The 25,384-nt window shown below is 35.2% G+C and overlaps 1 protein-coding gene across 1 annotated transcript; it reads right to left on the reverse strand.

Annotated features, from left to right (window-relative positions):
- Nucleotides 1–95: 95 nt before the first annotated feature.
- LOC134745451 (methanethiol oxidase) lies at nt 96–24,563 on the reverse strand. Its single transcript, XM_063679493.1, has 11 exons — nt 24,408–24,563; nt 20,685–20,836; nt 11,943–12,128; nt 7,627–7,786; nt 7,400–7,508; nt 7,102–7,299; nt 6,122–6,219; nt 5,508–5,692; nt 2,660–2,809; nt 1,509–1,627; nt 96–275 (listed from the first exon to the last, which is right to left on the reverse strand). Exons 1-11 carry the CDS (start codon nt 24,415–24,417, stop codon nt 227–229), a joined length of 1,416 nt encoding a protein of 471 aa, XP_063535563.1. The 5' UTR covers nt 24,418–24,563; the 3' UTR covers nt 96–226.
- Between the last annotated feature and the right edge of the window lie 821 nt (nt 24,564–25,384).

Raw genomic sequence — 25,384 nt, forward strand, 5'->3', positions numbered from 1 at the left:
TCGGAATAAAACAAAACGAATATTTTTTTTTGTCTAAAATACTTATAACACATAAAAGAAAGTTGCGATTTTTGAATTATTTATATACTTAAATAAAATGTCATACATATAAATCTTTTATCAGAAAGCTAGTGAGTACATGTGAATATAAGCCAGGATAAAAGCGTATACATTTTATTATAATAACCTAAAGATATTTAAATTATCGTAAAATATAACAATATAATTAACTATCTGCAAGCCAAATGTCTGAAGTGCAGTCCCCTCCTGGGTACCTGCAAAAAGGAAATTGATTCAAACGCTGTATTGTATAAAAGGGGAAACTTCGTATCAAGCGAGTTATGTATATAATATGTACATGTTGTTAGGTAGGTAGTTAAGTATAGGATATTACCTATCATATGCTGGAGTGAACATCGTCCTATACATACTTGTATGTATGTTAACAATGGGGATAAAAATGGCATTTCGTCACTACGGAGAGCGCCCCTGGGTTAGTTTCATCTAGTTTATAATGTTTGATGGTTTTTCAGGGTACCGTGCTCGAAGAATGTCAATCGGAACTCTGCTATTACCTATTACTTAACTTTACTACTTTTTTATTTTTTTTATGTGAAACTATATTGCAGTAAAAAATATACAATTACAAAAGGCGGACTTAATGCTACACGGCATTCTCTACCAGTCGTTAGTCCATAATATGTTTGTTTTTATAACGGGATGTTTCATAAACCGTCAAAAGTATGCATATGTTTTCATAATGCAGATTTTATAGCGGCTAAATACAGGATGATTTCTGGCTCGTGATCCAAAATCACTTTTGCTGACTCTGTAAATGATCCACATTATGATAAGGAAGTATTTGATAAAACGATAATTAGTTAAATTTTTCTTATTTTTCAAGTAAATTTAATGTTACACTAGTAATCATGGTCACCCTATGACTTTTGACATACGCTGTATGGAAAGCGACAAGACTTCACATTGATTAGGGTGACCAGTGACCACATTGTATGGAAAAAATGTTTTTTTCTACTTGTCATCTGAAAAATAATCATCATTATTGGTGATAAACAATAATTAACAACATCATTTGGCTCATCTTTGAATTCTGTATGATGTCTTGTACTCTTGCTACACGACCCCGAAATTAGCCTGTATAAGAACAAACAGGTAAAGTCCGGCTAAGCTAACTTTGCACCGACTTGAACAGAACAAAGTGTTATTATGAAGGTCATATTTTCATAGAAATTTGACATTAACGATGAGATGGCCACACTTTTCATTACAATTGCCTTACAGAGTTAGCTTGTCCGACTCTAAGGTATCAAGGTAAGGTAAGCTATTATAAGGTATATCGGCATTACTTTAAAAAAAAAAGCTTGTATCTTGTTCTGTCAATCAAAAGAATAATGCGGTGTCAGAGTTACTGCCTTTCAACTCGGAGTAGTAGTGTGAGATACGAGATTTTTTCAAAGTAGTGCAGATATAGTTTTATTTTTTCTGACCTCATTTCATGCGGCAAGACTGGCCCGTTGGGTTCTCGTCCGAAGTCAATCAGGAAGTTAGGGTCCAGAGTCATACCTCCGTTTTCGGTATCAATGTCCAGTTTCACGATCCAGCCCCCCTATAACAAACATGCTATACGAAGTAATAGTATGTATTTTAAGTAGCTGTTAAAACTACCATAGTTTTCATGGCGCTATTCATTAAGCCTGAACTAGCAATTAATCGTTTGTCTTAATCTGTCATTTTGACAGTATTTGTGAGACGGGGATAAAACGTAAATTAACTAATGGGGCCTTGTAAACGTTTGTGAATCCTTATTCAGGCTAGAGTTTTTATAGATGGTACAGCTACCCATTTTTGTTTCTCTTGGGCATGTCAACCATCTCCTTTCCTTCCTTTCGATAGATAGAAGGTGACAAGCAGGGTGTCGATTTTATGAATTAGGCTGTCAAATGTTATACGTAGGACGTATAGATATCCAGTAGTTTCAGTAACATAACTGATACAAATTTGATATTATAACTCTGATTAAGGTTGCGTAATGACATATTTTAAATTATTTAATACATTATGAGCAATTTAATTCACTTGTATATATTGCTGTATAAAATAATATAGTAAATAAATAATACTCGTACTTTCCTTAATGTCCTACATAACAACTAAACTTGAATAATATCTTGGAAATACCACGCGCCCCTCACTTACTCGAAGTAATGCGAAATTTAATAAAGGCCAAGCAGTATTTTTGGAGAAAATTCAGGGCATTCCCATGAAATAAAATGAAAGGGGCATTATTAATAAAATTGCCAAGAGACATATACAAAACTAGCAACACTAGCTAAGCTTAGTGTTATCATGCCTAAATATGATTTGTACAGATGAATTAAGGTACTGTCCTTAAGGTAACTCTGCACCTGCAAAGGAAACACGAGGTTCCAAATCAGACATTTAAGGAAGTAAAATTTTGAAGTCAATTAAATAAGAGTAGTAACATGTAGTAATCATAATAGTTGGGATTAGGTACGTCATTACAATATAACGTATAAGTACCCGATAAAAATCGTCAAGCATACGCCACCTCTTGCAAAGTTCTTTCTTAATAAATTTCAAGTGTGTAAAATAAAACTAAAATAATTAAATCTGATACCTCTTCACTCGTTTTCGGATAGAACTGTTTATCCCAAGGTGAGAAAAGCGAGCACGATACATAAAGTCTCTTGCCGTCAAGAGACAGCTGTAGCATCTGCGGGCTGCCTTGAAGAGTCTTGCCTTTCACCGTCACTTGCCTATACGGACCCTAGAAACAACAGTTAAAGTAATTTTACGGTTTAACTCACTTTTTAGGGTTCTGTACCCAGAGGGTAAAAACGGGAACGTATTACTAAGACTCCACTGTCCGTCTGTCTGTCTATCCGTCTGTCTGTCACCCGGCTATATCTCATGAACCGTGATAGATATAGTTGAAATTTTCACAGATGATGTATTTTTGTTGCCGCTAAAAGAACAAATACTAAAAACAGAATAAACTAAATATTTAAGTGGGGCTCCCATACAACAAACGTGATTTTTTTTGCGTAATGGTACGGAACCCTTCGTGCGCGAGTCCGACTCGCACTTATCCGGTTTGGATCACTCGCGCGACATTTTTCAAAGAAGACTGTTGCTTCTTGAAAATGGAGACCTATATTCTTAAAATATGTTGCGCGAGTGACTAGTATAAACAACACGTGAGTTAAACCGTAAAATTTTAACAATATCGTTATTTATATCACCAGAAGATATTCGAGAATTATCTTTATAATAATTACCTATTGTTGTTAAAGTAGACAGTTATAAATTAATCGACGTCATCACGAAAGAAAACTAGGTGCTTTATAAAAAACTTTGACTGTAAAAATTACTTCAATGGAATTGTTTAGATAAATTTTAGAGTACAAAACGATATTCTCTATTGTACACCAATATTCAATAAAAGAAAACGGTAGGTACAAATCACAATCCGACAAGAAATTGTAGAAAATTATTTAGGGCGCCACTTCCTACGTAACTGTCACATTTTCGACGTAAAATGCAACACTGCAACAATCTAGTATGGAATTTTTTTAGTTCCATTTTATTTCAATTCAACTATTTTATGTCATACTATAAAGGTAATATCTCTCACTCTTACCGCTAAAAACAGTTATCGCTAAAGAGCGATCAATTTAGACAACCTCTGTCTTCCAAACAACAAAATGTTTGTAGTTTATAATGATTTTATTTCCAGAACAAGAGCAATTTTTTTGTTTCTTTATTTTCATAGATTCTGTAGTACAGTATGAAACAAGCTGCTTTCGACTATGTATTTATATTCTCGTGCACATTATTTGTTTCGCGCAATCACAGCCGAAAAACTGAGGAACAACAGAACAAAGTAATTTACGAAACAATACGAGAGCAGCGAGGCAGAACACAACGAATGACGTGGCACTATGAATTACTGTAAAGTCATTTGGCCCTTTCAACGACCATTATACCTATACATAGAATCATTTATTGCAACGTCACATACAGGTTATGAAGTGGGTACAAGCCGTGACGTAAAATAAATATATTATAGTTATTGTTGTCTTAAATACTTGAACAGAGTCGATTGCATTGAATATGTACAAATGGAAAAATGCAGACAAATACGAAAGGAAATTGCCAATTTATTAGATTCAATGCATAAATAAAAAGGAAATGTCGATGAGCACGCAATCTATAATAGCATTAAGCTTTAACCGGCTTTCTTCGTTGAAAATTTATTCTTTTTTGGAAGTCGATGTTTCCTGCTCGGCAAGTCCAGTCTTGGGACTTTTAAGAGATGATTTTGAATGATAAATACTAAAAATCAATAATTTGTATTTTTCTCGTGGATTTGTATGTATGTATGTATGTAAACACTTTATTGTACATAAGACAGATTACAAACACAATAAAAGAACATAAATATATACAATGTACAAAGGCGGACTTATCCCTATAAGGGATCTCTTCCAGTCAACCTTTGAGCAATTGAGAATGAAACAATAAACAGATCAAGATAGACAAACGAACACTATCATTCATTTGTCATTTGACATTGTCCGATCCGATATCGGATGTAGTCTACATCCCCATAGTCAGGCCGCGCGGGGGCGCGCCCGGGCGCCGTCAATCCGCCGCCGCCGACAATAAACAATATGCACAAGGCACAAGTAATAAACAAATATTATCGGTCCGACAACTGATGGGGGGCTCCGACATGGCTGAATTTATCGGAAGCACCTTTTCGATATCGGATGTCGGCTATGACAAGAACAGCTGCAGGAGAGTGCCATTAGCATTAAGTCCGCCTTTTTGCGTTATTTATCGTTTTTTAATAATAATGATTTATAAAATGCATTAATAAATACAGAGTGACACATATATAATTATATTTTACTTCCTTCCGACATCCTATATCGGATCGGATAATGTGAAAACGCTCTTACACTACACTCGTGCCCTTAAACCCTCATAACGCTTGGGTAAGATTACATGTAATGAATCCCTCCCTTAATAAACAATAGTTTTTTCACCTCAGCAGCTCGAACAAGCCTACTTTCGTCACTCCTTGGATTAATTAAATAATTACGTAATTACGGTATTTTTTTCTTATGGTACGGTACGGTACGGTACGGTACGGACCGGTCCGGTCTCGTCTCGTATCGTATCGTATCGTATCGTATCTTATCGTATCGTACATATTATAATACTTTTTTTTCTGTTTATTCTGTGTAATTCGAAATACATTTTAACCTTCAATATGTTCTCACTACTGAGGTGAAAATTTATGTGTGCAACACGAGAGCAAAGTTATTTTACATCTCGTGTTTTTGAGTCCCTCGCTACGCTCAAGATTCTACCTTAGAATCTTTCGCTTTCTCGGGACTCAAAATAAACACTCGCAAGAAAAACCAACTTTCCTCTCTTGTTGCACAAATAACTATTACCTTATTGTCCTTATCTTCAACAACAGTTAAGTGTTTACTAGCAATATGTCCCCCCAAAAAGACCTGGCCGGTTAGCTTTGGATTTTCCGGATCCGACACGTTATACTGACGTACGTCCCCATGGAGCCAGCACGTGAAGTATAAATACTTGTCATCCAATGACAGCAGGATGTCGGTCATCAATCCTGAGGGGAAAAACTTAATAAAAGTGTCAGACCCATTTACCGGCAAAAGTTCTGCTGAATCCGAGGGAAAATTAATAAGTTAGGTATAGTGCGACATGAAGGAGTAGAAATTAAGTAAGTAAGTCAATATTCTTTATTGCACCAATAAAGAACATACATTTACACACATTTATTTTGTATACATTTTACATACAGAAAAAATGGAATAAAATGGAACTAAAAAAAATCCATACAAAATAGTTGCCATGTTTAAGCATTTTACGTCAAAAATGTGACAGATACGAAGAAAGTGGCGCCCTCATTAAATTTCTACTCCTTCATGTCGCACTGCAGTTTCAAATCATTTCTGGTTTTACTGGTACTTTTTTATATTGAATGTAGCAAATAAATGATGGTACCAGTAATTGCCACAGTAAGGAGAATCGTTACCATTAAGCTCGGTTTCTACGCCATCTTGCAATACTTTTTTTGCTGGCACATCAATTATTTTATCAGCTCTCCACTTTTCATCGGAGGTCTTTTTGAATCTGAAAAGAATTTAAAGTTAAAGGATGTAAGGCTTTTTTTGGTTTGTCGCGTCCGACTTCTAATTGAGAAAGTTTTGATGGTTTCACTTTGGTCACTACATTACTGACTGCTTTGAAACTGTGTAACCAAATGTTCTCATTTGCTAGCTGTAAATATGTAGAAACTAACAAGTAGAAAAATAAACTTTGGGTGAGGGCGTATAATATTATAATCGCATTTACCGCTCACGATGTGACATAATATAACGCTTGTCTTTTGTTATTATACGACCGAAATGAAAATATCATTCGAATGTACCGTCAGTACAATATTATTTGTAATTATCCATTACGTTATCATTAGACAAAATGTATTCATTAGTCAATGAATTTTAATTATTTCGTTAAATATAGAATGTATACGAACAAGTATTTAAATAAATTTATTAAAATGATTTAGTTTGTACCAAGTAAGGTAATGAATGATACTTTACCTACGGATTGATAACGATTCGTGATACTTATGAGTGAATGATTTAGGTTATATTTTTAAGACTTAGGTAGGTCTTAAGTTTATTTAGGTAATGTAATTTTATGTTTTCATTTTTATTTCCCAGGTTTAAAATTTCATTGTACTGACAATGTCATTTCATGCAATATTTACTCGTAATATGATCAATCCTATTTCGCGGTTAAATAATAGCACGAGGTGTCATAATACTCATAATGTAACATATTGGCGGTATCATGTCTCCCGCGGTAAGGGCGACGATACCATGTCGGCTATTTGTAATTTTTTATTATATTGGTTAAAATACTCGTAAATAATATATTATTACAGATAACACCAAAGACAAAGGCATGTATCTAATACTCATCCTTGAATCCTTACAAATCTCTTACCTGAAAACGTTAGCCTCGACGCCGCATCCGACAAATCCCAATGCGGCTTTAGGATCATGGAGAAATCTGACCTCAAGGGGAGCCGTGCCCTCCTTGCCCAGATCTATGACTTGTTGCAACTCTCGAGTTGACCACTTGTACATATTTAAGGATGAGCCGTATCTCTTCGGATTGGGCACGTCATCAGGGTGGAAGCCCCTTTAATACGAAAATGACATTTTGTAGAAAATATGGTTCATTATGATTAGGAGAAATCACTGTAAGTATAAAATAAAAGGAATTAATTAAAAACACTTACGTTTTAAAATATTTGGGTGTACCCCATTCCGTAGATATCATAGCATCGTGGTAAGGCTGATACCAAAAATCATAACCGAACTGCGCAGTTTTTCCTTTTGTCCACGTCCCTAAAAATAACGCAAAATGTCAGGAGGAGGTTAGGGAGTAAGGAGCGTGTAGCGTAATCTATTGAATAATCTCTCCCCTCCGTCAAAACGGTCCAAAGGCACGTCCACGAGCATTCACCTGTCACTTTCAAAGTCTGCGAGTCGATGAGGACGAAATCCCCTTTCCCGTTTTCGTCTTTATCGCCCATCGTTGAGATCATGATTTCGCCAGATGCTAGGCAGTGCGTCGTGTGAGGGAAACTGCAGTTGAATGACCTCATCTCTGCGCCGTCGATTACCTAGTAACGAGATAAAGGGGATAAACACTCGATAAAGAAAGGAAGGTGAGAATATTAAGCAGTTTGGACAAACATTGCTTCGCCTAATGGAAAATAAAATGAGTCGACAGTTGTTCGTGAACTCGTAAGGCCACGAGCGGAAACTTTATCTTTTGAGGTAAGTACCGTTGTTTTTAGAAAATAAATGTAATATTGTACAATATTAATTTGAGCCTTGCGGTAACAGCATAATATTTTGGGGAAAATATGTTCTACTGTTTTTAATAAAGTATATTTTTTATAATATTTATTATAAACTATTCGTTTTAAATGTTATTCAAAAGTACTTATTTCTTGTCTTGCATACAATTATTCTGATGTACGTTATTTAATTTAGCTAATTTGAATAGGTCATTATCAAAAAATAAAAGTATGTACGAATATATTGATATTGCTAAAATGTCAAGTAGGACTAAAGAGTAGGAAAGAGTAACTTTATACCTAGGTACTATTGAATGAATGACATGCCATTTTTACAAGCGTTCATTAACTTGCAATGTACCTATGTAAGTAAGTCAATATGTATGTATAGGTAATATGTAAGTAACTGTTTGTAAGGGTCAAATCTTGCAAGTTAAATTTGACCCAATTCCCGGTTTCCGATGAAGCTGAAAATGTGCATACATTTGTAAGTCGGGTGACAATGCAATATTATGGTACCATTGAGCTGATCTGATGATGGAGACACGACGTGGTAATAGGAACTCTGTGATAAAACAACGCAACCTAATTGTGTTTGGGGTTTTTAGAATTGTCTCGATAAGTATTAGTTGCCTGTGGCAAGAAAAGTACAGTCAGCGATAAAAGCTTGTACCAAAAATGAAATTTTTGCCAAAAACTTATTACTAAGTCGATATTAGAAATACCTCCGCTTTCGGAATATGTAAATCATAAAATGCAAAGTTCAAACTGGCGGCAAAGTGTGTGAAAAGGATAACGCAAGGTTTAACAGCCAATATAACGAGTTCGCGAACTGTCTGGCATGAGTTGGAATGTTTGAAGTTTGGCGACAGATTCGGGACGGGTTTCGGAGCTAGTTGCGCGAAATTTCACTTCCGAACTATGTGACGCCCTCGGCAATTATGGAGTTGGGTGGTGATCGATAAAGTAATATGGGAAATGTTTTTATGGCCGGCAAGGCGTTAATAATTACCAGTCAATGACTCAAGCGGACTTTTCCATTCCCCGTTGTATATTTTACACTAGTCAAATATACAACGAGAATGGAAAAGTCCGCTAGCAATATGCAACTATCTTTTCTCATAACTACTAAATTCTTGAGGCAGGAGCTTATAAACAGATTTCCAAATTTATACACAGTAACAACCTGCTCTCCTCGTTTCAATCGGGATTTCAATCGGGGCATAGCACCACCACTGCACTTCTCAATGATGTTGTAGACGTAAGAAACGGAATGGAGAATTCTAAAATATCGGTGTTTTTATTCTCCATCTTTATGGACCAAATCACCTCCAAAATCCGCAGCTCTTACCATTTGTATGCAGATAATTTTACAACTATACGCCCAAGGTTCTGTGGAAAACATAGATTCTGCCATTTCTCTCATCAACGATGACCTAGTCCACATACTGGAATGTTCCAGTAGCTTTGGCATCAGTCAATCCGGCAAAATGTCAGGCAAATTCTAGGAAGCCATCATCAACTAGTAAATCTGAATGAGGTTTCTTTTGCACCAGTTCTGTTTGATGGCACCTAGCTCACCAAACGAAAACCAAAAATTGCCAATCGGGGGAAATAATTCGTGTATAAAAGCGTATTTGGCATAGTTGTAGGGAATGGTGTATTAAACAACATACCTACTAAAAGTACCGAGGGGTGGGGGTGAAGCTAACGGGTAAGGGGGGGGGGGGTTAAAGGTACACTATTCCCGACGATTATGCCAAAATTTGCTTATACGCGAATTATTTCCCTTGCATTTCCTTCGTTTGGTGGCCTAACCGTCATTGCACTAAACAAGTCAAAGTCTTGTATTAGACTCTAACCTTACCTCGTCCAAGATGTGAACTGCGTTCCTTCCGTTGTCTCAAACTCTCGATTCCTTCTCACCGTATTGGTTTTATGTCGAACTCTTTCGCCGTTGAGGCAATCTGTCTCTGGAATGCCCTACCTCTCTCTATTCGACAAGCCCTAAATAAACCTGTTTTCAGACGACTACTTCGCTGTTCTCCATCTTGTATGTAGTGGGTAATATGTATTGGTTTATCTTTTGTACATCATATAAGTATCTTATTAGGTGTACGTATATATAATATTTGACTTTTTGATTAAATTTATCTTTATAAGTTATGAACCTCTCCTGCTTTAACATTTTATGTCTCGGTTGACTGGTAAAGAAAGCATTTAGGCATTAAGTCCGCCATCTGTACATTTTTCTGTGTTTGTGCAATAAAGTTAAAATAAATAAATATTTTATGAATTGGTAGTTAGTAGTTACTATAAGTGTAAAATTTTGAAGTAAATATAGAATAAGGTAGTTTCTGAGTGTTCTTATAATGTTTGAATTACCTATTCATAAAGTATTATATGTTTCTTGTAAATAACAATGAATCAACAAAAAACATGGCGATTATCTTCTTTGCACCCGATAGGTACAGGCAAAGATAGATATAACTCCGTAATAGATGGATACAGTCTAAGGAAAAAACGTGCCTCGAAAATCAAGAAAATTTATTCTCGATCAGATGGCGCCACTACCTTTGGCCTACTATCGGATAGATGGCGTTGACGGTTTCGTTTGTTATTAACAATTTTAACGCATATCAGTGAAAGAACATGGATCAAAATCATTTAAAAATAATTAATGCAAATAAAAAGAATCATTTATCCATATATAAATACATTTTATCGTATTTTATACATCTTCATTTTTAGTTTTAATCGTGTTTCGATAGATGGCAGTGAATTTACTGTGATTACAAAATTTACTATGACAGTACCGCTCTATCCTATTAAATCCTCTTTGGTACAGGCGATGCGAGAAACTCATAGGTGCATTGCCCTTGGCTTGAAGAGGAAATAATTTGCACTAGTGCTTAAAAATGCAGTTTTATGGTTTAAAATTTGAAACATAATAGCGTCAGTAACGGACGTCGCTTAATCTTGTGCTTCATCGTAAAAGAGAACTTTTTTACCACTAGATCAGGAAAAGTATTAAAATAAGGCTTTTATAAAAATATTTTCAAAACCATAAGAAAGTCATTATTTGAACTGATTCTTCAAATAATGGCACTTTCATGCTTTTAAAATTTTTGTTGTTTCATTGTAGCTTTCATTTAAATATTGTACAATTTTGATTAATACCATATTTTAGTGTAATGTACATACAAATAGTCTCTTACTTGACAACACGCAAGAATTTTTAAATTTAAAGAAATAGGATCCTTTTAAAATAAATCCATTCTAACTTTTGTTCCGTCATCTTTATATTCACAGTCGGAGAGATTGTAAATAAAAGATTGCTGGTTGACATGTCTTTAATAATATAAAAAAATCACTCCCCAGTTCTTATAAAAGTAACAGCTTTTTATACTTAATATCTGGGAGACCGAGCTTTGCTCGGAAAACATATAAAAACCCAAAAATACATGTTTTCCCAGAGATAAGACCTACCTAGATCTATTTTTCGCCCCTAAAAACCCCCATATAGCAAATTTCATCGAAATCGTTAGAGCCGTTTCCGAGATCCCCGAAATATATAAATATATATAGATATATATATAATTATACAAGAATTGCTCGTTTAAAGGATGTTTAAAGGTATAAGATACGGTTGTGTCTCATTTTATCATTTATGGTGTAATTCGATTTTGATGTGGCAACTCTTTGTCAAACTGGGTAACGGCATTTTGATATGGCAATACAATTGTTTTTTTAATGATGATACTGACATATTATTGGACGGAAGAGTTGACGTTTGTCATTGAACATTTTCTTTTTGATTCCTTTCATTAAATATAATGATAATGTCTACTAAAAGTGAGTTTGAAAGCAGACTAGACCCCGTACACAGTACTGACTCAAAAGCTAGAGTAGGTTACAAGGACTGCTGCGCTAAAACTACTGTTTTAGTTGTTACTTAATTAAAAAATAAATGTACCTTATGCATCTTCGGCTTGCGCGGGTCAGTGCCTACGTCTAGCACGTACACATTGCTGGAGACCAACGCGGGCAGGATCAGCAAGTTCCTCTTCAGGTTAGCGTTGTCATGGCAACTCGAGCATACATTCCACCCGCTGTGGTGTAGCTCGTCACCCACATGGCCGGTGTACGTGCGATGGATTACCTGAAAATAAGTTTTTTAAACTGAAATAGATGTCATATATTAAAGAAAAAATGACGAAGCCCTCCAGTGGTGAAGGCCGGATTCGAACCGACGTCTTTAGCAATCCGGGCTAACGCATTCAACCCCACCCCACCACAGCGGAACCTGTCCCAATTTCTCGACTATATGCCATCTTAATAAGACTAGGCGTCTTTGACCAACTCTAAGGGCGAGCAGTACGAGCTTGCACCTCTTATAAAACACAAATCAAAAATATTTAATAAAATAATTTGATTTGTTCCCAAAGTTGTGAATAAGTTGTTTATCAAATATTTCATTTTTGATACAAGCTTTTATAGCTGACTGTACTTTTTTTTAACAGGCAACTAGTACTCATCGAGACAATTCTACCAAATCCAAACACAATTTTATTAGGTTCCGTTGTTTTATCACAGAGTTCCTATGGCCACCTCCTGTTTCCGTCATCAGATCAGCTCGATGGTACAGTCAGCTGCAGAGAAAAGGTACCCCCCTGCATAGAAGTTTGTACGCAAAGGTGCTAAGCGAATAGTATTGCTGACTGTACCATAATATTGTATTTTCAGTCAATTTACATACGCGTCCAAAACTTCAGCTCAATCTGAAACCGGGATGTGGGTCAAATTTTACTTGCAAGATTTGATTACAGAAAGATAGACAACGGAACAGGTGAAACTAAATAAAAGCTTGTAAAAAAACGCATTTGGTATGAACTGTTTTTATTATTTTCGTATTTTCTTGTTCATTCATATAAATTGCGTATAGGTACTGAAAAAACTGAAATAGGACAATGGAGCTAGCCAAGATTCCCTGCGTAATTAAATAACAAATTAACTGGTCCGATATTGAGTAAAGTCAAGGATATTGAGTAAAGTCTCCTCAGACGGTTGCCAGACTATTGCTGGCTATTGGTTGCTTATTAAATAAGCAAGATGATACAAAAAAAATCTTGTATGTATGTAATCGACTCGATCGATTGTTTGGTTAAAATAACTAAACAACGTGTTTGGTATAAACGATGTTTTTAAGGAAACTACAGCAATGGCTAGTGCAGAATTCTTTCTATTCGATCCAAGAATATTTTAACAATTGATATATCAATTTGTAGTTTTAGTTTGAAAAATGTTTCATATTTCGATTTTATTTAATATAACTTGCATGTTGTAAATTTTAATTTGTTATGTATATATAATTAGTTTAGTATTAAGTAATATTGTTTGCATGCCAGTGTTGGCGAGATATGAGCGCACCTCTACTTATTGTAAACTATGTTAACACCTGTATATAACCATGTCTCTAGCAAATAAAAAAATTAATTCATTAATTCATTCATTCAAAAATAAAGGTTCCAATTATACTCAGTATGGTGAATATAATTTGCATTGCCCAGTTAAGCATAATGTCACGCTCTTGGTTCGGATGTGGAGCGCAAACAACGCATTCAATGGCTTTATGCCCTCAGTCACAATACTCGCAATGTGTGCTGAAAATGTTTCCACTATTCTCTACTGAGGCCGGGCTGGCCGGGCCTGGAATATTTATTGGCTGAAAATTTATAAAAATACTTAATAGTTGTCAAGCGAACCTGAGGCTCCCATGAGCCGTGGCAAAATGCCGGGATAATGCGAGGAAGAAGAATAAACACTGTAGCATATAAACTGAAATAGATGTCATATTAAAGAAAAAGGTGATGGCCGGATTCGAACCGGTGTCTTTAGCAATCAGGGCTAACGCCTTGAACCCCTAGGTCACCCCGCCACGGAATCACGGCACGGGCAGGGGTCGAATCCGACCTTCACTACTGGTTTGGCTTCGTCACTGTTTCTTTAATATCCATTTCAGTTTATAATTTATATATAGTAGTGTGACTACTTAAAAAACACATCAAACATATTTAATAAAATAATTTGATTTCTTTCCAAAGTTGTGCATATAGTTCTTCTTTACCTTAAAGGTAGAAAGGTGGTGAATTAAGGTCCAGTTGCAGGAACCACAATTATTAGCGGACTGATCAACGTCACTCAGGGGAGAAGTATGAAATTTCCCGTACATAAAATTTTGCGAACGCTTTAACGGTAACAGATGGTTTGGTGCAGCTGACCCTAATACTTCTTCTGAAAAATTACCCATATTATATACTTTTTTGTTTGCGCGCCTGTGTAGGGAAATTTACATTTCAAAATTTTGTTGACAAGACTAGTCACTTCTGTTACAAAGAAATGACGTTGCATGACACATTTTTCAAGTAAAACTAATTTTGTTTCTATTATCCAATAGCTTGGCACGTATTGGTTATTTACTCATAACTAACTTCACTAGAGTTGCAAGCCCTCATATTTTGCCCAGCATTGTTATGGTAACTTGTGAATTTGGGACGATTTGGCATAATTTTTTTGTGATTTTTTAGCATTCTTGATATTTCCGTAACGTGTGTGTTTTTTTTAAATTGTTTATTGTTTCTATGGAAAAGACACAAAAACCAAAGTTGTAATTTTAAGATTTTTTGAATGAAATGGGTTTTTAAGAGCATCTGTATGCTACCCTATGAATTTCAGACGATTTAACATGAAAATTATTGTTGTATTGTTTTTTTTTTCAAGAAAATGTAAGGGAAGGTTGAAAAAATCAAGATATCTCGAGAACCGCAAACGTAAACGTAATATCATTTCAGATCGTTATACAACGAATTAATTGTGATTTTTTGGAATGCTAATCATTATTACAACAACGATTTTTGTTAAAAAAAAAGAAAAAAATATCATCTCGAAATTATTTATGGCCAATCGTCTGAAATTCATAGGGTAGCGCATAGATATCCGAAATAACCCATTTCATTCAACAATATTACAACTTTGGGTTTTGCGTCTTTTCCATAGAAACAATAAACTATTTAGAAAAAACCGCACCCGTTAGGGCAATATCAAAAATGCCAAAAAATCACAAATCATTCGTGGCATTTGCGAGAATATTACGGTATTTTCTGCTTATATTGATTTTTTGTTCCTGCTCCATACATAAAAAAACAACGATTTATTTCAAGCCAAATCGTTTGAAATTCACATTTTAGCATTACAATGATAGGCAAAGCCCATTTCAATAAAAATAACTTTAATATGTCAATTTCGGTTTTTACAACTTATCCATAGAAACCATTAACGATTTTAAAAAAACGCACGCGTGACGGAAATACATATGAAGTAAGCCAAAAAATCACAAATAATTCGTAGTATAACCATCTGCGAGCATATTACGGTTTGTTTTGAGGATTTGAAATAAATTGATTTTTTGCTCCTGATCCATATTTTTTTCTCGAGAAACAAAATAACTCGACACTTTTTATACCAAATCGTCCCAAATTCAAAAGTTACCATAACGATGCTGGGCAAAATCTATTTCAGTAAAAAAAATAACAAGGTGTTTTTCACTGCCGTGGTAAAAAAAAACCGCTTCTTCTTTCATGTCACAATTCTCATAGACATAAACTGTCCTCACAAAGCCCACGGAAACATTCATAAAACTACAAAATTACCGAAACGTATCTCTTAATCCCCACAACAAATCTCGGACGGATATATTACATTCCATTTGTTAATTTACTTCCCGGCCCGTATTGCAGCAAAGTATACAGTAATGACCTACCAGCTGAAGCCTGGAATCCTCCAGGATTACCTCGACGTTATTGCCTCAGTGCGACATCGCTCTGAACTAGATATCCCTTTACCAAACGGTTGACCGAAAATAGGGTGTTTTAAGCCAAAACTTTAATTGAAATAGATTATAATGTACACCAATTCAATTCAATTCAAATATTTATTCATAAAATTTTACATTTTATACGTCCGTCTGTTTACGATTACACATTACATTACATATTAAATATACATTAAACAACTATTACTATTACAACCTAAATACTTATTTACAAAAAGAATTCGTCAATGGTGTACAATGCATCTTTGACTAATTTTGTTTTCATTTGCCGTACAAATGAAGCATAACTCGGGGCCTGCTTTATTGCCGGAGGGATCTTATTATAAATCTTTGGACCAATGAAGTTAAGGCATTTTTTAGTTTTAGCCAGTCGTGTGTGTGGCAAGCTCAGGTCATGTCGCCGTCGCGTGATGGAGCCGTGCGCATCAGCGTTGGTATGGAAGTGGTTAATATAACTTCTAACATACTTAACCATTTCTAACATACTTAACCCAGCTGCAAAGTGCATGGCCACTTTATGAATGAATTAAATTTGTAATGCAATTTTGCAGCTCCCCTACCCAACCTTTACCAGTAAAAAATAAACCGGACGAGTGCGAGTAGGACTCGCCCACCGAGGGTTCCGTACTTTTTAGTATTTTTTGTTATAGCGGCAACAGAAATACATCATCTGTGAAATTTTCAACTGTCTAGCTATCACGGTTCATGACATACAGCCCGGTGACAGACAGGCAGATGGACAGACAGACACACGTTTTTACCCTTTTTTACCCTTTGGATACCCTAAAAAGGAATATTAATCTAAACGACTTCAAGTCCTTCCAGATCTTTGAAACTAAGTCTAACAAAAGTTATTTATTTACTGTCTACTATCAAGTTATTTTATGTTATCAACGAATGCGAGAATACTAAGAATAATCCTGACAGTGAATGATCTCAGAGATTTACTCGTGCGTACTCGTAGACGTAGATATGCCACAATAATTTTGTGCCTTATTTATTTCCCCGCCAAATCGAAGATCCGATTGAAGGGTAAATAATGATTAAGATAAGTACCTACGTAAATTATGAAACTACGACGCAGATGTGATAGAGAAAACATGACAATGTGCAAAGGTACTTAATATATTTTATTAGTTTATAATTAAATATCAGGTAAAATTCTCAATCGAAAAACACACAACGACCTAGTTATTCTTACATACAAAACAAGGCTTTTAGCCGGCAACAAGTGACATTTCCCACATCAATGTAGCCAGAACCTAAACGGCGTGGCTGTACAGTCGCATATTGAATTTAACCTGTAGAGTTACAAATTGTGTGTTTTACTTACCTGAAAATATACAAAAAAACTTCAAGTGTCCTAATATATATTATTTTTCAACTTAACGACGATAGTTTTTTAAATACCTACATATTATTATAAATACATTATGTGATGTTTTAACAGATAGGTACAGTTATAAGGTAAGCAAAGATTTAAAATATACAACTTAAACAATAAACATAATAAATACAAAACATATAGGATTTTTCTTTGGCCTGAAGACAAAAGTTTTTCTCCTTATACCTCTGATTATATTTTTAGGGTTCCGTACCCAAAGGGTAAAAACGGGACCCTATTACTAAGACTTCGCTGTCCGTCCGTCCGTCCGTCTGTCACCAGGCTGTATCTCATCAACCGTGATAGCTGTTCCTACTATAACAACAAATACTAGTCAATACAAGTGTACCGAAAATATTAAAAGGGATTACAAAATTTGTCATCAGGCCAATTCCCGGTTCTCGTCATACAAATCAAGTCCCCGCATTCCAATTCCCTGCATGATATATTTTTGTGCGCATGAATTCAACTCTGGTACTGATACCATATTAAATTTAATGCATTGCAATATTGAAATAAATATACACAGCAATTTAATGCGTTTTCCGATGGCTGTTATGCGTGATGGAGCACTATTCTAGGATACAAATGTATGGAATGCGTGCCGAGGATGTTTTATGCATGTCCTATGAATCATACGTGATGAAACAATTGAGCTTCACGCTCATTATGAGACTATTCATGTGTGGCTTTATCCTATAATCCGTGCATAGTCCTGCTGCATACAAGGTAAAATATCTCACGTCTATTTTGACTTTGTACTCATGTAAAAGTCAGAAACACTTGCAATAAAATTAACGTTACTATTTCTGAGGTTAATTAAAAACCAATGTATCTTACGTTCAACACGTTTTTTGAATAAAAACCGGAAAAGTGCGAGTCGGACTCGCCCACCGGAGGTTCCGTACAAATTTAAATAATGTTTTGTTTTATTCAATTTTTTTATTTATTTATACTTTGAAAGTTTTTCCTGTACTTGTAGTGTAAGACGACATACCAACAAAAGCATAAAAGTGAAATGAGAGCCAAATCCAATATTAAGAATATGTGTCGTTGTTGACTCGCCGACAAAAAATTGAGATCTAGGGTGCCAAGTTCAGTGCTGTGTAGAAAATCCTGATATTATAAAGGATTTGACTTGGCTAGTTTTTACCAACAAACCAAATTTTAGAGAAGTAACATCTATATAGACAAATATCGTATACGTATAAACTAGCCAAGACAAAGCCTTTATGATTTCAGGATTTTCTACACAGCACAGCACTTGGCACCCATAATTATAGATCTCAATTATTTTGTCGGAGAGTCAACAACGACACATATTCTTAATATTGAACTTGGCTCTCATTTCACATTTATGATTTTGTTGGGATATCATTTTTGTACAGATATTACTATAGTATTCAACATGAAAGCAGTTTTGCCCAAACTGAAAAGGAGACCCTCGCTAAAGCGCGGTCAATTGTCTTTTTTTTCAGTTTTCAGTTTTTTTTTTTGTATACGCCTAATAGTCTACCTTCTTGCCAAATATCAAGCTTCTAGGTCATCTCTAGATGACTTATAGACCAAAAACCATAAGTTTTTGGTCCATAAGTCTTAATTAATTTAATATGTAATTAATTATCAATATATGTTTTTTTTAAATCGAATTATCAACAATTTTCAGTTTTCCGATTTTTCCCCATATATAGGTACATATAATAGTCTATAGTGCAACATAAAATAGTAGAAATTTAAATAAGTAAAAAGGAACTAAAAATTTCCATACTACATTGTTGCCATGTTTAATCATTTTACGCCAAAAATGTGACAATTACGTAGGAAGTGGCGCCCTCAATAATTTTATACAATTTCTTGTCGGCTATACCTTGATGCCAAATATCAAGTTTCTAAGTAATCTGAAAGTGCATGGTTTTTGATCTATAAGTCTAAATTGATCTAATAATTATCAATATATGATTTTTTTCCATAGAATTATCAATAATTTCCAGTTTTTAGGTTTTTCCCTTTATAGACACCTAATAGTCTACCTTGATGCCAAATTTCAAGTTTCTAGGTCATCTGGAAGTGGGTTATGTTTTTGATCTATAAGTCAGTCAATCACAAAAATGCCGGTTTCTTAACTTTAATTTACCAATAACTGTTTGAGCTATGTTTATGAAATTTTGTATGTTAGACAAGCCAAGGACTTGAATAAATGTGCCAAATTTCATGTGTGTAGGTTAATTTCATGTGTGTGAATAGGTTTCAAGTTGTGAAGGGGTCAAAAGTAGCTCGAAATGGTTCGTGTAATATTACACACGGTTGCTGCGTCGCCAGTTCCTTTTGCTTTAAACTTGGCTGGACACGCCGCTGCCGCGTGTCTAGATTACTTGCCAAATTAGGGAAGTACCCTATAAATTTTGATTCCCTTGAGAGTGCCGAAATATTATACGTTTTTTTGCAGCATAAACGGCCGTATCTTTTTTACGTTGACTTAGAAATTTGTTTTTTTCACAGCTTCAAGGGATTGTAGACCTGAGTATATGGTTATAATTTCAACTCGATACCTCCACGCGTTCCCGAGATAAAGAGTCTTGACAGACAGACGGACGGACGGACAGACAACAAAGTGATCCTATAAGGATACCGTTTTTTTCCTTTTGAGTTACGGAACCCTAAAAAATGACTTAAACATACAGACAGACGAAACTATAAGGGCTCCGATTTTGCCATTTTGGCTTCGGAATCCTAAAACCTACAACCAAAAATATTATAACGCAAATTCTATGTCAGTCTGCTGAACATGACACAATTCATGAGTAAGTATCTCAGAGAAATCCATTTGGCTAAAAAGATTTAGGTACCTATTCACAAATAAACTTTACTTTATTTAAAAGGTATTCAACATAAGCACTTCATGCCTACCTACCCTTTTTTATTAGGGTTCGGTACCCAAAGGGCAAAACGGGGCCCTATTACTAAGACTCCTCTGTCCGTCTGTCAGTCTGTCTGTCACCAGGCTGTATCTCATCAACCGTGATAGCTATAGACAGTTGAAATTTTCACAGGTGATGTTCTGTTGCAGCCATAACAAATACTAAAAAGTACGGAACCCTCGGTGGGAGAGTCCGACTCGCACTTGTCCGGTTTTTTACTTTACTAAACTTGTGTATTCTAAAAGTTAACAATTTAGGTTTAGGGAATTAATTTAGTTCCTAGCTCATTTGGTAATTACGGTGTAACAATGAAAACGCTACGAAAACGAAACGCTTTGTATCACTCTTCCATATTAGTGCGACAGTAACAGTTGCGTTTCGTTCGCTATGGAGCGCAAAACTATTGGCATGTTGGCTACGCACCCTGGTCAGAATCTCATAATAGTGTCAATGTAACTTGTACAGCGTGGCTTCCAATTATGCAATTATCAACATGATTGCCTTTAATGTAAAAAATATATAAACCTGGCTATACGTTGGCGACTTAGGGTCAACGTCGACGGTGGCCAAGTAGTCCTCTTTAGTCTTGTCTGGTTGAACACACACGACATATAGAAGCTCCTCTCGCGGCCCACTCCTAAACGCCTCCAGTGGCGACGAATAACCGGGACCTTTGCCTATAAAAAGTTAAATTGTTAAATCAATAAATTAAAGTATCTGAAAAAGTATTGTGATTTTCCCTAAGACGAAAGCGCATGGGTTTCCACTATGATTTTCACAGGCACCCCATACAAAATCACTCCCTAACACAAGAAAAATCTCGTTCCGTATACAGCTACCTTAAGCCATACTTTAATTAAATTAGTGCTGCGTTGCTGGAACTCAAAATGTTCATTGCGAATAAATAAGAAGGGAAGTGAGAATCGGAGGGAGTGAAGGTTTAAAAATATGAATAATATTGTGTGACGTTGGAAAAACTTATATTAACTAAATTGTAAAATGAGGCATCATTAAATAGTAATTAGAGCAAAATAATAAATTGCTGTAAATTTGAGGCATCATTAAATAATAATTAGAGCAAAATAATAAATTGCTGTAAATTGTATGAGTATTTTAAATAAAAGAGAATAATTATTCTGGAAAAATGACCATTGTCCTGAATTACAATTTATATGTGAGCGTAAAATAAAAATTATGCGTTGTTAACACCCGGAATTAAATCATCAATCATTTTACCACGTCGCAAAATACCTTTTCGGTTAATCAAGAGGGACATTGGGATGGGATATTTGGTAAACAAACAATGTGCTATTGATGGAATTACAGGTGATTACAGCGACAAAGGAGTAATTTATTATGCAGGGTACCTGACGCGATTAGTGAACCTGGCATATATTCCCATTGGACGCACAAATGCGGACAAGTCAAGTTTTCATCCATCCGAACCAGGATATTTAACCTCGAGGTTCTTTACAACTATGCTTAGTTGGATAGCGCACTTATACTAGTTCGCTTGGAACTAAGAATCACTCGTACTCGTTAAGCAGTTACAATGACACCCCTGTGGCACCCCTCATTTCGCACCCTTGTTTATGCAACGGATGGCAACGGGGAAAATAAATGTTTAGATGCCGATCCACTATTTATTGAGAATGACAGTTCTTTTTATGAGAAAATAATGCAATCATCGACGAAAATTCAGTTTATTTTACCTAGCCCAGGATTGCGAGAAGAAAATATGCAGTGTTATGATTTTGTAGCCGCGTAAAATATGCACAGTTTTGTTCATTAATGTCCCGCGTATTGAGCTATTTTTAAAAGGTTTTTTTATATGTAATTTCGCTATTCTAAATATCCGTTGGTACCTGGCATCATGTTTCCCTTGTACTAATAAAATTGTCCCAGCTTCTCCTAAAAAAGGGGCTATCCTCAAGTTTTTGTCCAGTCACTCTTGTTTTATATAAGTCCACAGAGTGCTGATAATATTCATACTCATAATTAAATGATTAAAAAACAAGTATAACAAATAATTATACTTACACCATTATATTTACTTATGCTCCTCTTTCAAGTTCATTCCAACGTGCGAAATAGCTCTAATGGTTAGTTAAAGTTCTCTTAAGCTCCTAAAAACTCAAGTAGATAGATGAAATACCTACTAGGTACGCGTTCAATATTTACCAAAAATTCGAAATACAATTTGGAATTGCTGAAAACGCGCAATTACTTGTATTTTCACGCAAATATCAAGTAAAAATACGTTTCATTTTTGCCCTCAAAGCCAGTATTCAGTATTCATTTCCCTCGGGCTGTATTACAAAACCTCCACTTTCAAAGGTTCACTACAAAAATTCTTACATGGAAAATATTGTTAACTTCGTCTTTGAGCATTCATAATGAAAAAAAAGTTTTTCTTTATCAGAACTGAGATTAAAGACGGTTTGTAGCTTTTGAAGTCTTGTGAAGTCGCATATGATTAATTACTAGGACCATGCTTCGTATATGCATCAAATACTTATGAAAAATGTATACATTGCGTGTGCTCACTGGCTCTATAATAGCGAAGTAACAAAGTGTATGAGAATGACGAATTCATGATAGCACTAAAAATACCGTAAATATTTTATTTCAGATTTGCTTTCCTGAATTATGGCTTTAGCTGACACTTATCCCAACTATGACCTTTCCTCGTTCGTTTATTATGCCTGTCGGGATGTCGGGCCCACTGCGTTGCAGTGACAAATACCTAAGAATGGAAAATGACTTGCTAATGATACTGAATATAACTGCAGTTAGATTTAATGTGGTTTACTCAAATACGTACTTATAGATTATTTATATCTCAAAAATTTATTTAGGTACTTCATCGATTAAATATTATAAGTGAGAAAGTAACTCAGTCTGTATGTATGTCTGCCTGTTACCTCTTCACGCTTAAACCGCTAAACCGATTTAAGTATATGAAATTGGGTACGGAAATAGTTCGGGCCCGAGGAACGACACAAGATAGTTTTGCCAATCAGAATCATCACACGAAGAAATTGTTGTTTAACTCCTCGCACTAGTACTTATACTCGAGCAAGTGAAGGATTCCAAAATTAAACCACGAGCGTGGCAAGTGCTTAAAAAAGTACAATGTCGAGCGTTGCGAGGGTTTCAAGGCACGAGTAAAATACATAATTTTTCACACCAACGCGAGAAAAATACTAACTGTAAATACGAATCAAATCCAAATAAACGCTATTAAATATTTATCGTTCAATGAGGAATTAAGTCCAAATTTACAGCTAATAATTACTTTGCAATTCTTGAGGATAAAATGCAACATTCTTATCAGTTTTTGAAGAATATCGAGCCTTTAGGAGCTGGTGTAATGGCGCTGGTGGCCTAGCGGTAAGAGCGTGCGACTTGCAATCTGAAGGTCGCAGGTTCAAACCCTGGCTCGTACCAATGAGTTTTTCGGAACTTATGTACGAAATATCGTTTGATATTTACCAGTCGCTTTTCGGTGAAGGAAAACATCGTGAGGAAACCGGACTAATCCCAACAAGGCCTAGTTTTCTCTCTGGGTTGGAAGGTCAGATGGCAGTCGCTTTCGTAAAAACTAGTGCCTACGCCAAATCTTGGGATTAGTTGCCAAGCGGACCCCAGGCTCCCATGAGCCGTGGCAAAATGCCGGGACAACGCGAGGAAGAAAAAAGGAGCTGGTGTAGTGAAAACAATGTTTAACTGTGTCAGTGAATATTATTCATTCATCCCCTCGCCAGTCAGACAGGAAAATTTCTCGGTTTTTATTTTGACAGACTTATAAATTATTTAGAAAGGTTTCTTAAACAAAGTTGTGTTGAGGTCAACGAGAAAAAAACTGCGATAATTTTCTTTTTATAAGGAGAACAAAGAAGAATGATTTTGACATTCAACAGGTTGAATACATTGAAATAAATTACTTAATTAGTATTCTAATCACTAGCATTTGATACGAAGTCTACGTCTCCATCGGCTAAGGCGACAAATAAATATACCTATATTTGAATTTTATGGTTAGCTAACATATATTTTACAAATGTATTGGTTTATTTTAATATCTACCTAATAAATAAAATACCTATAAATTGGGTGCTAGTTTCTGTTATTACCGGTAGTTCTTATTTTATTGGCCTAACCTCAAACCTTACATATTACCTCTTCAACTTTTGCACACTACAAGCAATTTTGCATTATTATTGTAAAAATTTAAAGAGTACTTACAGCACGACATTATCACTGGATTTATTTTAACAAATAGCACAGAAAAGTTTGTTTTGAAGATGATAACATGCACAATCGAACACCTACAACGTTGATAAACTCTCTTTGAATGATTGAGTAAACACTGCTAGAACGAGTATACACATATTTCTGTCCTTTTCCAACTCGCTCTATTAACATAGGCACTGTTAGCGATACTGGTCAAACAACCTTTGGTGTTGATGTTTGAATAAAAAGTATTCATAAAAATAAATGAAAAAACTGATTTATTACAGTGGCAGTGAACGATAGAATTGGTCAGTTCTTGGAAAAATAATAATTAAAAGCCGATGGACAGTTTACATTTTGTTTGTTTGCAATGTATTAATAGTAGGTAACTGTCTACTTATAGGTATATACAGTTTTTAGGGTTCCGTACCCAAAGGGTAAAAATGGGACCCTATTACTAAGACTCCGCTGTCCGTCTGTCCGTCCGTCTGTCCGTCTGTCCGTCTGTCCGTCTGTCCGTCTGTCCGTCTGTCCGTCTGTCCGTCTGTCTGTCTGTCACCAGGCTGTATCTCATAAACCGTGATAGCTAGACAGTTGAAATTTTCACAGATGATGTATTTCTGTTGCCGCTATAACAACAAATACTAAAAACAGAATAATATAAATATTTAAATGGGGCTCCCATACAAATCCCATAAAAATAAATGTAGTATGGCTAAATTTAAAAATGAGTTAAAAAAAACGTTATTGGAAATGATACCCTAATATTAAAACTGTAAACTATATTTGAATATACCTTAATTAGTTGTTAAAATAGTTTAAAAGTTGTAGTGACAATTAAACAAAAAGATAAAATAATATATCTTTTATTTTAATAGTCATCATAAACTATCGCCATGCATGTTCGCTTTTCGGATAGTATCTAAGTTTAAGTTTAGTTTAAGTTTAAGTTTAGTTTTTTAAGTGCATAAATGTTTAAAATGTAAAAA

Source organism: Cydia strobilella, chromosome 11 (genome assembly GCF_947568885.1).
Source record: "Cydia strobilella chromosome 11, ilCydStro3.1, whole genome shotgun sequence".
Classification (NCBI taxonomy): Eukaryota; Metazoa; Arthropoda; class Insecta; order Lepidoptera; family Tortricidae; genus Cydia; species Cydia strobilella.